Source organism: Mobula birostris, chromosome 12 (assembly GCF_030028105.1).
Source record: "Mobula birostris isolate sMobBir1 chromosome 12, sMobBir1.hap1, whole genome shotgun sequence".
Classification (NCBI taxonomy): domain Eukaryota; kingdom Metazoa; phylum Chordata; class Chondrichthyes; order Myliobatiformes; family Myliobatidae; genus Mobula; species Mobula birostris.
This window is the reverse complement of record NC_092381.1, coordinates 81067688-81082132: the sequence shown is the minus strand read 5'-3', so window position 1 is coordinate 81082132 and position 14445 is coordinate 81067688. Positions and strand designations below refer to the sequence as shown.

General features: G+C 43.2%; 1 protein-coding gene across 4 annotated transcripts in view; it reads left to right on the top strand.

The window, feature by feature from the left end:
- Window positions 1-14445, top strand: part of nos1apa (nitric oxide synthase 1 (neuronal) adaptor protein a) — a 452585-nt gene that overhangs the window by 385605 nt on the left and 52535 nt on the right. For all 4 annotated transcript variants that reach the window (XM_072274209.1, XM_072274210.1, XM_072274212.1 and 1 more), the window contains one exon: window positions 13768-13932. In XM_072274209.1, coding sequence (XP_072130310.1) covers window positions 13768-13932 — 165 coding nt within the window. The remainder of the gene's footprint in view (window positions 1-13767; window positions 13933-14445) is intronic.

Sequence of the window (14445 nt, the reverse complement as noted above, 5' to 3'; positions counted from 1 at the left end):
AATCTACTGTGCTGTGGATGTCTCAATTATTCAATAAAGTGAGATGCCTTTTAGTTAGCAGGGTTACCCGTGGTTCTGTGATCAGTGTCCCAGCTTCAGTACTGTTGGGGTAAATCCTCTCGCCCTTGGCCCTGCTGAGTTTTTGTAATGACAATGTGGTGGCAGCATTACGTTGAAAGAGCTGAGGCTGATGCAGTGTTCCACCCTGCTGACTCTGACTGAGCACAAAGATTCGAAGGTTCATTTATTATCAAAGTATACAATACTGAAATTCTTCTCCTCCAGATTGCTATGACACCAAGAAAGAAAAGAATTGCAGCATGATTATCAACCCCCAAATCTCCCCTGCCTGCGCACAAAAAGAAATGAGAAAGTTTGGGCAAAAAACACAGAATATAAAAAGCTATAAGACTAAAAAGAGTCCATAATCCTTGTCCATATCCAAAGCACAGAAAACCTGGGTAACAGTCTCTTTGCTACAGTGGCAGGATCTCCCCTCTCCATAGCAGAGCGATCCCACCAGCGATCAAAAGGTAATCTCCTCTCTCCAATATCAGAGCGATCCCACCAGTGATCAAAAGGTAATCTCCTCTCTCCAATATCAGAGCGATCCCACCAGTGATCAAAAGGTAATCTCCTCTCTCCAATATCAGAGCGATCCCACCAGTGATCAAAAGGTAATCTCCTCTCTCCAATATCAGAGCGATCCCACCAGTGATCAAAAGGCAGTCTTCCCTCTCCATAGCAGAGCGATCCCACCAGCGATCAAAAGGTAATCTCCTCTCTCCAATATCAGAGCGATCCCACCAGTGATCAAAAGGTAATCTCCTCTCTCCAATATCAGAGCGATCCCACCAGTGATCAAAAGGCAGTCTTCCCTCTCCATAGCAGAGCGATCCCACCAGCGATCAAAAGGTAATCTCCTCTCTCCAATATCAGAGCGATCCCACCAGTGATCAAAAGGCAGTCTCCCCTCTCCATAGCAGAGCGATCCCACCAGTGATCAAAAGGCAGTCTTCCCTCTCCATAGCAGAGCGATCCCACCAGTGATCAAAAGGCAGTCTTCCCTCTCCATAGCAGAGCGATCCCACCAGCGATCAAAAGGTAATCTCCTCTCTCCAATATCAGAGCGATCCCACCAGCGATCAAAAGGCAGTCTCCCCTCTCCATAGCAGAGCGATCCCACCAGCGATTAAAAGGCAGGCAGCTGGCGCTCACATCCCGCTTTTGCCTCAATGTTTCAATCTTCCTCGTCCCTTAATTGTTGAACAATGGGTGCTTTAATTGGCAAAATTGACATGTCCCATCCCGCAGTCTTTTTGTCATGAGGTTTGCATACACTGCCTCTGTCTCTTGGAATCCTCTCAATTACTGCAGAATTGCTGAAGCACCCAAATGATCTCCAAACTGCAAATCAAAGGCTCCAATGGTTCCAGAATCACATTCAAGATGAACACAAACATAAAGGACATGAAAGTGAAATATATGACTTATGGTCTATCCAGAAAATATCGACTGCGGGAGCATTGTATGTAGAAGTCATTTTGACCGGACGCTTTACTGTCCTTGGCTTGACTGAATAAACACCCTGCTCGTGCCCTCACTCTGCCGACTACCCCATCTTCGGCTTGTACTCAACCCACTCATGGGTTATAAAGAGAGGGCTTTGCTTTAAGAAGGCTGCTGTGGTTTTAGTGACTGGAGACTGTCCTGTAATATAACACCTATCAGTTAATTAAGCTGCAGCTGGGAATGATATTTATAGAGTCTCAATTCACTGGCCACTGTGCTCAGCTGTGGAGTTTAATCAGAACAATATGGCTGTGTGATTTATACCTCAGTGGATGGCCCCTGTCATGCTTATTGTTTCTCACTACTTTTGCTGTGTGTGCACTCCCCTGTAAATTCTCTCATTTTGCACAGGAACTTCTGCCCAGCAAGAACAATGAATCTAGTTTATTCTCTCACTCATGGCTTTTGCAACTGGATAGATTTGCTGCCTGTTTCTGTGTTTTCCCACATTCTTCCTCCTCTTCAGGTCTTGCCATGCAACGGTGTCCACGTTCTTGAAATCTCCCTCTGATTTTGTTTGTTTCTCTTTCCTTTTTGTAAATTTGTGCTTGATGGTGGTCAGGGACTTAGCCGCATCCCTCACTCTCTTAACATTTTCACTCACACTCACATTTGACCAGCTGTAAGAAATATCTCTGTGCTTAGAGACCAGGAATCATGGGTAAAAGGAGCAGAGGTGGCCATTCAGCCTTTCCAAGCCTGCTCTGCCATTTAACAGCCCATGCTCAAGGCTGATCCTGTGCTTCAAAGCCCGCTTCTTTACTCTCTACAATTTCCTTGATCCTTTTAACATTAGGATATCTTATGTCTTTTCTTGTGTCATCTCCGTCAAAATGGCCAACCCCATACATTGCGCAAGTAAACAAGTAACGTGCAAGAGCCACAACAACATCAAGAGATTATTCTTAGAATATAAGAGGTCTGTTCAAGAATAATCCTCCAAGAGGACCACAAATTTGTGGTTCAGAGGCTTGTCTGCCTCAATGACCCAGAGAGCTATCTAGGCTGGAGTCAGAGCTTTAAGGTTTGGCTCTTGGTAGGGTCACCCATGTCAAACAGGTCAAAAGGTAGCAGCCAGACTAAGGGTGGTCCATTGGTGCTCCAGGTTCAAGGGTTCAGCTCAGGGCTAACAACCCTGATTGATAACACAAGATTGTATGGAAACAGCAATGAAGAATCCTCCTACATCTGAGTGCAATGGTATTCCTTAGTCTCCATCCAGAACTTGCATGACTGACAGTAGTGAAAACTGAGCTACTGACATGATGGAAGAAGCCCTGAACACCAACAGGGATGGAGGGCCTTTATTTACTGCTGCCTCAAATGGCAGGCAGCAGAACGGGCAGTAGAGAAGAGAGAGTTCAAGAGTGATAACAGTGAGGAAGCTATAACAGGTACAGGTAGAAACTATCTTTCAGTCTGATGGGAGATACTTCCAAGCTTTTTTTTTATCTGCTGTCTGACAGAAGATGGGAGAAGAGATAATGACCATGGGAGTGGAAGTCTTAATTATGTTAACTGCTTTTCCAAGGCAGCAGGAAAGTGTAGATGGAGTTGATGAAGGGGAGACAGCTTTATGTGATGAACTGGACAGTGTCCATCACCATCTGCAATTGCTTGTGGTCATGGGCAGAGCATTCACATCCAGGTAGGATATTTTCTGTGGTCCATTTGTAAAAATTGGTTAGAGTTATCAGGCATCTGCCCCGTTTTCTTACCTTCTGAGGAAATCAAGAAGTGGTGTTGGTGCTTTCTTGGCTGCAGTATCATTCTTCCTTAAGTATGGAAATCAGACCTATATACAATACTTCAGGTGAAGTCTCACTGGGGCTTTTTATAATTTCAGTAGGATATCACTAATCTTGTACTCAAATCCTCTGACAGCATAGTTTAACACACTATTGGCTGCTCTAATTATTTACTGAACTCCACATGTTAGATTTCAGTGATTTTTGCATAAGGACAACCAGGTCCCTTTGAACATCTTTCAAACTCTCACTATTAAAAGAAAAGTCTTGTTTTCCCTTCAAAGTGATAACTATACATTTTGCCACATTCTATTCCACCTGTCAAGTCCATGTTCATTCACGTATGCTGTTCATATCCCCTTGAAGCCTCTTCTGTGTATTTGCCTCACAACTCACACTCCTACCTCGCATTGGATTATCAGCAAACTTCAGTATGTTATGATTGTTCCTCTGGTCCAAAGCAGTGCAGTAGTATGGTTTGAATTTTCATCCTGCTTTGTGGACATTGGAGGAAGGGAAATGTAAAAGAAGGGCTTCCTGTTCATTATTTGGATGGCTGATTGGCAGGTTATATTGCTGCAATACTTCCATTATATTCATGCATCGGGCAGTGAATCATTCATTATGTGTTTAATCACCTGTTCGTGATGACAAACTCACACTGAATATGACTTTCAGCTCACCTTATACATCAAACTTCACCTCCTTTTTTATAAATTTACTGCACGTTTTGCCGAGACAATATAGAGATGCCAATGACCTACATGGAAGATCAAAGCCAGGAAACTTATGTGGCTTTTTGTTCACTGGGTACCTGTTTGTGATATCTTACTAGTTTCACTGGATTTGGAATTGTCCTGCAGAAGATTTAGATAATCTGATTCAGGAAGTTTTGTATAATTTCAAGAGATGGTGAAGTTTTGTAGAAAGAGGGAGATGTTTAATCATTATTGCAGTGGATCCCAGCACAGACAGCCAATGTGCTGGAATCTACTTGATGGTCCCAGAGATGCTCCACATTACAGTGCTCAGTTTGATAAGAGGTCTTATCTTATTCCTAGGTCTTCTTCCTAGCCAAATCACTTGGTTCTTTACAATATGAGTTTGCAGGTTCTGAGGTGGCTGCCAAAGCCAGTATTGGAAGTATAGATTCTTCCACAGATGGTGGTTATTGGGGAGGGTGGATGAGTAGTTTGTGAGGTGGTACACATTTCTGCTGCTTATGGATGCTCACAATGAATGGACTTGATACCTAAATGCTCCTTCTCCCACTTTGAAGTTGGCTTGGGCCAGAAAGAATCCTAAAAGTCAGAGAAACGTTGCAAATCTTCAAGGGGACAATGAGCAGATCCTAAAATCTTTTCCTCTATGTGCCTGATAATCTGTTTCTGTGATTTAGTTTATTCAAGGTGCTCAGTCACTAAGTTTATAACAGACATCCCACCCTGCAAAAACTCATTTCAGGGAGGTAGCACCATCAATTTGTGGGAGACTCCCGGAACTTCCGGGAGAGGTGGGATGTCTGCAATGGAGTAGCTCCTGAGCAGCTAGCCAGCTAGTTTAAATAACGTTAGCATGCTAATGAACGAATGACACCTGTTAAACTCACCTCAACATGTCTTTTACATTTTAACCCACCATGGGCAATAGGAAAGCCACTGTTGCAAACAGCGCAGCGAGCAACACTGTCATTATTTTTGACCCCTATTAGGCAGGGGTACGCTTTAGTGTAGTCTGGGGTGACATACGTTTTATATTTTCTTTTTTTTTGGAACACTCTGCCATGGCACTGTGGTGGTCTCTCTCATACTTGCTCTCTGTCTCTCTGTCTCTCTCTCATGGTCTCTCTCTCTCTCTCTCTCTCTCTCTCTCTCTGTCTCTCTCTCTCTCGCTGTCATGGTCCCTCTCACGCTCACTCTCTCTCTCTCGCTCTTGCTCTCTCACTCTCGTCTCTCTCGCGGTCTCTCTCTCTCGCTCTCGTGGTCTCTCTCATGCTCGTTCTCTCTCTCGTGCTCGCTGTCTCTCTCGTGGTCGCTCTCTCACTCTATCTCTCTCTCTCTCTCATGGTCTCGCTCGCTCACTCTCTCTCTCTCTCGCTCTCATGGTCTTGCTCGCTCTCTCTCCCTCTTTCGCTCTCGTCATCTCATGCTCGTTCTCTCTCTCTCGTGGTCTCTCTCGCGCTCACTCTCTCTCTCTCGTGGTCGCTCTCTCTCTCTCTCGTTCCTGCTCTCCCTCTTATTTCCGGGATATTGTATATAATTTGCGGGCATCAGAGAGCCACTATTAATATGCGGGAGACTCCCGGCACTTCCAGGAGAGGTGGGATGTCTGTTATAAGGGCCTTTGTTGACGCCTTTGCTCTGATGCAGAGAGCCCCCAGCTTGTGTTTGCCAACTTCTAAATCAGGAGGTTGGTATACATTACAGGTCCAATAGAACTAGACGAGTGGCCCATAAAGTCAGGATCAAATCAGCACTGCTGCTGAGCAGATTAATTTAATTCAGCAAATTTGGAGTAAAGGTGGTCTGCATATTGCAATAATAGTTGACCTTTTGTGCTTTTTTTTAAGATATTCTGAACATGATTTTTTTTAGACTTTGCATACTATGGTCAATTTTCTGCTGCAGAATCAGCGAATTGAATCTGTGGTTAATACCCTACCATCATGGGGCTGTGTTTATCCAGCTTTCATATTCAGAAGTCATTTTGCTTGTTGCTAATTGTGTCTGGGGGTTTATCCCATATTGTGTTGTACTTTCAAACATTCTGAGTACTTAACCGGGCAGTGAATCAGAATGGCTTGCTCAGAATTAATAAGAGAATCTTAGGTTGTGGAATTAGGTACACACTGTACCACAGAGATCTTATTTCTTCACCCCATTTGTTTGAATGTACAAAGCAATCACTGACTTCTTCTTTGATATGAATAATAGAACAATTCCATTAAAAGGCTGTGTATTTGACAGAGAAGCACATGATGTCATTATGTAAAATTAAGCCTTGAAATGATGGTATTTATCTAATGTAGTAATTTTTACTTTATGCAATGCTGTGTCCTTGTTGGTGGAGCATTGTTTATTAAGCTAAGCACAATCCTGTACTTCAGCAAGGTTTTAATCTAATGCTTTCTAATTGGGTGATATGAACTCACAAAGATGACATTGATGATTCTGGAAAGGATTATAGATTGATGGAAAGTTAATTCCTGCAGCAAAATAATTAGTTGAAATCATGGGAAGTGTAAATGGAACATCTGTAGAGCTGAAAAGGGAGATTGCAGTTACTACATAAAATGTGCAGTTTGTTCTAAAGAATGGAAAGCAGGAATTTAAACCTGGGAAACTGAAAACGCATATCCAGACTAGTAAAGGACAAAAATGAAACCTAGTTAGTTCTGGTCTTGGGCTAAACTAATGTTCTTTTCCTTGGATAAAATTATTTCTATCAGACTTCGAGAAGACCTCTTATAAGTCATTCCAAAATTTAATATTTGATATTCTGTCTGAGTTTACAAGCAGGACAAAATGTAAAAGCAATGTAGGAAAACAATATGTTGAAGTCTGCAAATTACATTTTGCAGTATAATAGAGATTAAGTACTTGATACGTTTGGAATAACATTCCTTGGCTGCATTCTGAACTTAAATGGGAAAACAGCAGACTGAGGCATGTAGTGCAAGCTCATTAAATAATCACCCATTAGAATTGTCATTAGCTGTTCCTAGACATAAATCAGAAGCAGAAAGTCAATTCATCCAAGTAATACGTGTTTTGCCTGATTTTGTTGGAGATAAAGCCCCTTCGACTCTTCAGGTTAACAGTGAAATTAGGCCTCTTTGGACTTAAATTGACAGTTGATGTTCAGTGAATCAAATATTAGAAATGGAATCTCATTGAAAACTGGACTAGTTTCGTGTAATATTTGCTCAGCTGATAGCACATTTGGATGCAAAGCTATCTGCTCTTTTATAATTATGCCAATGGAAGAATGAATTCAGATTTTCCAATATCTGTGGAGGAAACAATACTCATTGTTTGTTACTGATCATAAAATGACACTAAATGTGTTTTTCATTATAGTGAGCAACTTGCATCTTTAGAGTATCTCTGTGTTCTGATTTTACAATGAATCCCAGCTGTCCAACAGACTGGATGGCAAACATATGAATAGGAAATGTAAAAGACATTGGTAGAGAAATTCATTTGCTTGCCTCTTTTATTTCAGTTTTCTGCTCTCATTCCTGGAGTGGATTATAATAGATCCCATTTCAAATTTTACCCAGGTAGTCCTTTTCGTGCCTCCCATTTTGCTAAGGGCAACGTTTCTGGGTCAGAATCAGAATAAGGTTTATGTCATTTAATTTGTTATTTTGTGGCTGCAGTACAGTGGAAGACATAAGATATTACTATAGGTTACAATAAATAAATTGCACGAAAGAGAAAGAGCGAGGTGGTGTTCATGGGTTTGTTGACCATTCAGAAATTTAATTTTGGAAGGGAAGAAGCTGTTCCTAGAACATTACATGTGGGTCGTCAGGCTCCCTGGTGGTAGTAATGAAAAGAGCGCATGTCCTGGATGGTGAGGGTCTTTAGTGATGGATGTTGCCTTCTTGAAGATGTCCTCACTGGTAGGGAGGATTGTGTCCATGCTAAAGGCTGAGTCCATAAATCTGTGAAACCTCTCAACCCTGTGCACTGGAACCGCCATACCAGATAGTGATGCAACTAGTCAGAATGCTCTCCACCATGCATCTGTAGAGATCTGATAGAGTTTTACCAAATCTCTCGAAATCCTGATGAAGTATAGCTACTGGTGTGCCTCGTCATGATTGTATCAGTGCATTGGGCCCCGGATAGATCTTCTGAGACGTTGACGGCCAGGATCAGACAAACCTACCAACAACGCTCCCCCTGCAGTACTCCTTCAAGGAAAGGCCGTGGAAATGAGCCCATATTACTCCCAAAGTTGACTGTCATGTGGGTGAACACCTGGGTTTTCGAGGCCCTACAGACTTCAGAATTAATGCAGGGGCTCAGTGACTAGGTCTGAGCTCTTTGCGTCTTACCTGTTCTCTTTGGTAAACTCTCCCACCTTCTTCAATAACCCACAAAGGCTGCCAACTCATGATTCTGTTTGTCCTGATTCTCAAAGCTTCATAGAAACCACTCAGTAAGTCCTCCCCGCCAGCCCCTACCCTCTAACCTTAAGCCGAAGTCCTTTGGAACAACACCCATGGGTCCTGAACCTGTGGACCTAACTCAATGAGTAGATCACTGGTCCTTACTGCACTGTGACATGCACACTGCCCACTATTCCCAACATATCTGCAACTATACAGCAGGCAAAGGAATGTGTGTAAATCCCACACCATAGGGTGCAGTACTTGGGGCCTCAGACACAACTGATTCGTAACTTGTCACGATGTGCGCTGGCAATGTTGGAAACCACGTGCAGAGGAAAGACAGGCTCCAATATAGAGAGAGTGACCAGACTTTATTCATAAGAATTCCAACAGAAGAAAGGTGGCTCGGCCAAGCAACACTGCAAGACATAACATTCTCAAAACTAGGACCCCACAATTAGTGTTAATCAGGCACCCACTTAAATAATCCAAGTAACATGGAAGCCCCAAGCATTCAAAATAAACTTAACAAGTTTTGACAGAAAGCACCAGGAGGCCGCTTTACAAAGAGCAAGTCACTCAAGAAAAACACCAGGGACTCTAAATGATAAACGGTTCTCGTTAAACAACAATTAGTTAATTCGGGTGCTCAAAAAACCTTGGAGCCCAATGCTCTCTGGCTCCCCGCATAGGCCGGAAGAACTCAATACGGTAACCAGCAACCAGGGTAGATTAACCTGTTACTGAGGTGCAGAGGAGAACCAAGGCCACAGAGCTGATCTCTATATTGTGATGCCACTTAGAGGCTTTCCCTAACTTTATTGCTTTGGAAGCAAGACAGACAGAAAAAGGAACACGTTCATAGAGTTGTAGCACCAGATCCATATCCACCTGTAGGGATCCCATATGTCAGGGCTGCATTCTTCGGTGCCTTGACTGCTTAAAAGTTGGTAAATGACTTTGAAATGCAGTAGTGCAGTGGAGACACAGGAGACTGAAGGTGCTGAAATCTGGAAGAGCTCAGTGGGTCAAGCGGCATCTGTGAGTGGAAAGGAATTGTTGATGTTTTTTGGGTTGAAGCCCTGCACCAGTCCCAAGTTTTACTGTCAGATTGTTTGTAGCTCACGTGTATTAATTGTGTCTGACTCCACCAGATCCTCTGGCAGCCCATTCCAGATATCAGCAATTCTCAGCGTAAGCAAACCTATCCTTCAGATCTCCTTTATATCTCCTGCATCATACCTTAAAACTGTGTCCTCATGTTTGTGATACCTTGGAAGAGCACTATATATAGAGTGGAATGTAAAGAAACCTTTCGTAATAACACTTAAAACGGCACTTTAACCAGTGGTGCATGGGTCCTAGAGCAAGGCACAATGCATAGTTTGTACAATTTAAACGCCATCCCGGATCGGAGGCGAGAGCCGATTTCACTCACTCTGCACGATCTTCATTCCTCAGTCCAGGGTGTGGAGCGTCTTATTGTTCCGTTATTGGGTCAATTTAAAGCTGGCCCAAATAGACTGAAAAGACGGAGCTGATTTTGCTTGCTGTCTGCGATAGTGATCTCCATGGTGCTCAGGCTGTGAAGACTGTCCCGGCTACTGTGCTCCATGCCCGCTAATATGATAAAATGATTAGAGAGGCTTTAGGCCTACTCTAGGCTGCTCCAGGGTTCGGATCTGAGGATTCATTTTTGGTCGAGAATGCTGTTGTTCACTTAAATTGCTTGCATGACTTGTATTTTTTTTTTGCTTTCTTTCTCTTGCCCATCGAGTGTTGGTCTTTTATTTTTACTGTATTTTTTTTCTTTAAATTGGGTTATTTCAGATTTCTTGCTTTGTGGCTACCTGTGAGCAAGCAAATCTCAAGGTTGTATAATTTCTACATTCTTTGATAATAACTGTACTTGCAATTGAAATTAAAGTGTAGAAGACTATGGGCCTGTCACGTGACCGGCAACAATGAATATATCAATTGAGTCTGGTTTTATAAAGACAAACAAACACTTATTAAACTCTGATGAACAATGGCGAAAAATATTCAAACGACTAACTTAACTGGAAGTTAACTGCTATACGGCAAACTCTGGATCAGTTCTTAAAAGAGTAAATGCGAAAACAGTTCTTAAAGTGGTAAATTCGAACACAGTTCTTAGAATGGTAAATTCGAAAGTCCAAGAGATTCATACAGACAATTAGGAGAGTCTTTCCTGAAGTAAAGAATTCCTCGAAGGCGTGACATTACAGCTGATCCCAGCCGGAACCTGCCTTGTCTGCAGGATTCACAACGACGGAAATAAAACGGTTTAAAGGAACTGATCTTTTCCTCTGGAGAATAGACACTGCACTATTCTTCCTACATGAGCAGGGGATATCTCAGTTGCAGGTCACTTTTTCTTGAACCAAGATTCAATATAGGTCGATCCTCTCCAAAACCGCCAAACGATATCAAAATTACTCAACTCGGCGAATTCCTGTACTTTGGTAAGTTCTTCACTCTACAATACTATTTACAATAGAAAGTAGAACTCCACTTTAAAACAAAACTGCGTCATCAGCGGAACACGCAGCAAAACGGAGTATCTAATACAAAACTAAACTGAAAGTTAACTGTGTCACCAGGGGTCTCCCTGTTATATACCTGTTGAGAACATGTAATCATGTGACCTCACTGGCAGGAAAATTATATCATGTGACCTCCACAAGACCTTTACATCATGCTGATAAGACACTCAATTACATCATGGTCATAAGACAGTCACAAGACATCTATGAGGTATGTAACAGGCCAAATTCAGGAAAACGAGAATAATGTAGATAGGTATTAGATGGCCAGCATGAACATGGTGGGCCGAGAGAGGCCAGTTTCCATGCTGGGTAATCCTGTGATCCAAGGACAAGATTTCACGGGACACAACTGAGAGCATTGGAAGCCCTCAGCAGTTAGGGAAGCATCTATTTAAAGAGAGATAATGAAGGCCTTTCATTAGAATTGAGAAATGAGTCAGTCTGAAGTTGAAGTGAAGGTGGGAAAGGGATGGGTGACAGGTGAGGGCAGGATTGAGATGGGAATAAGTTTAAAAGGTCCTGTAGTCAATGGGTTAATGAGGGCATTTAGGGAGATACAGTGTGTGTGAGAGAGAGAGAGGGAGAGAGGAAGAGAAATAAAAACTACAGATGAGGGATATTTAGGGAGAAATACACATTCCTTAGTTTTGAGGAAGGGTGTTCAACTTAAAAACATAAGCTCTAGTTGCTTCTTTCTCCATAGATGCTACCCAACCTACTGAGTGTTTTGTTCGATTTTGGATTACAAACATCTGTGGTGATTGTACATGGGGTGCACAGGACAATTAAGCCTTTGGCTTGCGTATCTTTGTTGCGTTTTCACCTGGACTTGTGGTGTACCGTTGGACGGTGTGCAGTGTGAGTGCTTATCCTGGGCATTCTTTGTGATTGCAAGGCCCTCTTGGACATTGGTCACGTGGAATTCTGCAAGTCTGGTTCACTGTTTCATTGGCGATACCCACAGCGGGGGAGCTGCCTTGCCTTACAGTTTTGGGGAAGACTAGACCGAGGCCGCAGAGTCGCCGGTTGCAGCTGACGAGGAGAGGAGATGCCAAAGTGGTGTGGAGAACCGCTGTAGAACGCGCTGGAATCCGTATTTGAGTTGGGGGCTAGCCTGTCCCATTGGTGCTGCCCTCTAGTGTTCACTCAGGGGAAAAACAAGCTGGACCAGGACAACTTCCCATCAATTCTACAATCATGCCACTCAGGGACTTGGACTAAAATTTTTTCTTTGTGACAATATGTTTTCCTGAAATCATAACCATATATGCAGTGTGCTATGTGCTGTTGGTAATGTGTTTTGCATCTTGGCCCCAGAACAACGCTGTTTTGATTGACTATATTTATGTATTGTAGAATGAGAATAAAACTTGATCTTGAATTCTTCCCCTTTCCCTCAACAGTTCAAAGTAACTTTAATTATCAGAATACATATATGTCACCACATGCAACCCTGAGATTCTGTGGGCATACTCAGCAAATCTATAGAATAGTAACTGTAACAGGAGAAATAAAAGATCAACCAGAAGACAACAAACTGCAAATGTAAATATAAATAAATAGCAATAAATAACAAGAACATGAAATAAGATAAGAGGTCCTTAAAGTGGAATCATTGTTTGTGGGAGTATCTCAGTGAATGGGCAACTGAGTGTAGTTATTTCCTTTGGCTGAAAAGCCTGATGGTTGAGGGGTAGTTACTGTTCCTGAACCTGGTGGTGCAAGGCTCTTGTATCTTCTACCTGAAGGAAGCAGTGAGAAGAGAGCATGGCTTGGGTGGTGGGGATCTCTGATGATGGATGCTGGTTTCCTATGACAGTATTTCATGTAGATGTGCTCAATAGTTGGGAGGTCTTTTTACCTGTGAACAGGACAGAATCCACTACCTTTTGTAGGATTTTCCGTTCAAAGGCATTGGTGTTTCCATACCAGGCCATGATGCAGCCAGTCAATACACTCTCTAGTGCACATCTATAGAAGTTTGTTAAAGTTTTTGATGTGTCTGCAGACTCCTAAGGAAGTAAAGGCACTGACATGCTTTCTTTCCAATTATATTTACATGCAGGGTCCAGGACAGGCCCTCTGAAGTAGTAACACCCAGCAATTTAATGTTGCTAACCCTCTCTACCTCTGGTCCTCTAATGAGGACTGGCTCATGGACCTCTGGTTTCCCTCTCCTGAAGTCTACAGTCAGTTCCTTGGTTTTGCTGACATTGAGTGAGAGGCTGTATGCTGATTTGACACCACCCTTGATATGGTCCACAACAGTGGTGTTATCAGCAAATTTGAATATGATGTTGGAGCTGTGCTTAGCCACACAGTCATAGGTGGGAGCTAAGCACGCATCCCTGTGGTGCACTTGCACTGATGGAGATTATGGAGGAGGTGTTTTTGCCAATCCAAACTGACTGAGGTCTACTAAAGAGGAAATTGAGGATCCAATTGCACAAGGAGGTATTGAGGCCCAGGTCTTGGAGCTTATTGATTAGTTTTGAGGGCAAAATGGTATTAAATGCTCAGCTGTAATCAATAAAGAACCTCGTGATGTATGCACCTTTGCTGTTCAGATATTCCAGGGTTGAATGAAGAGCCAGTGAGATGGCATCTGCTGCTAGACCCTTTGAGTTCCTCCATCAGATGGTTTGTTGCTCAACTGCGTTAAGGTTCACTAATTTTGGGAAATGTATGAGGAAAAGGAACAGATCCTTCTCCCTGCTTTAGTAATGATCTTCCCCCATCTCCCCCTCTCTTGCAGCTCCGAGATGACAGCCCAAGCATCCTGACCGCCTCCCCAAAGATGCTGCTGCCCTCAGCTGGCCAGCTGCCCTCAGGCGCCCCGCTCTCGGTTCACCACCAGATCCAACTTCTCCAGCAGCAGTTACAACAGCAGCAGCAGCAGAGCCAGGTCGCCGTAGCCCAGGTAAGCAGGAGAGCCGGAGAGCTATGTAGCTCAGGTAAGCAGGACAGCAGGAGAGTTATGTGGCCCAGGTAAACAGGAGAGCCGGAAAGCTATGCAGCTGTGCACAAGGAGCTGCCAGATCCACCTCTCTGCTGCAGTAATTTGATGATCATTTGAAGGGGAGGGAATATGCAAGTACTAGACGACACTGAGGCTTGCTTGCTCAGAGAGGGGAAATCGTGGCATTGGTTTGAAGGGCGTAAAGGCCCCTTTCTGTGCTATGATCTGAGTGCTTTGATTAGAAAGGGGCTGGATATCACAGACTGAATTTCCAGCGTTGCTTAGAAATACTGCATGGCTTGATAGCACCTCAGATCAGACAACTGCAGTTCTGTATGCTAGGACTGCAAATGTAAAGGTTCTGCTGAGAGAAATACGGAGGCCAAACAACAGTAAGCCGCAAATTCTCACAATGCTTCCTTCTTACATTGTGTAATATGAAAGATGGGGATGTAAGCCAGCCTTGAGAATGCT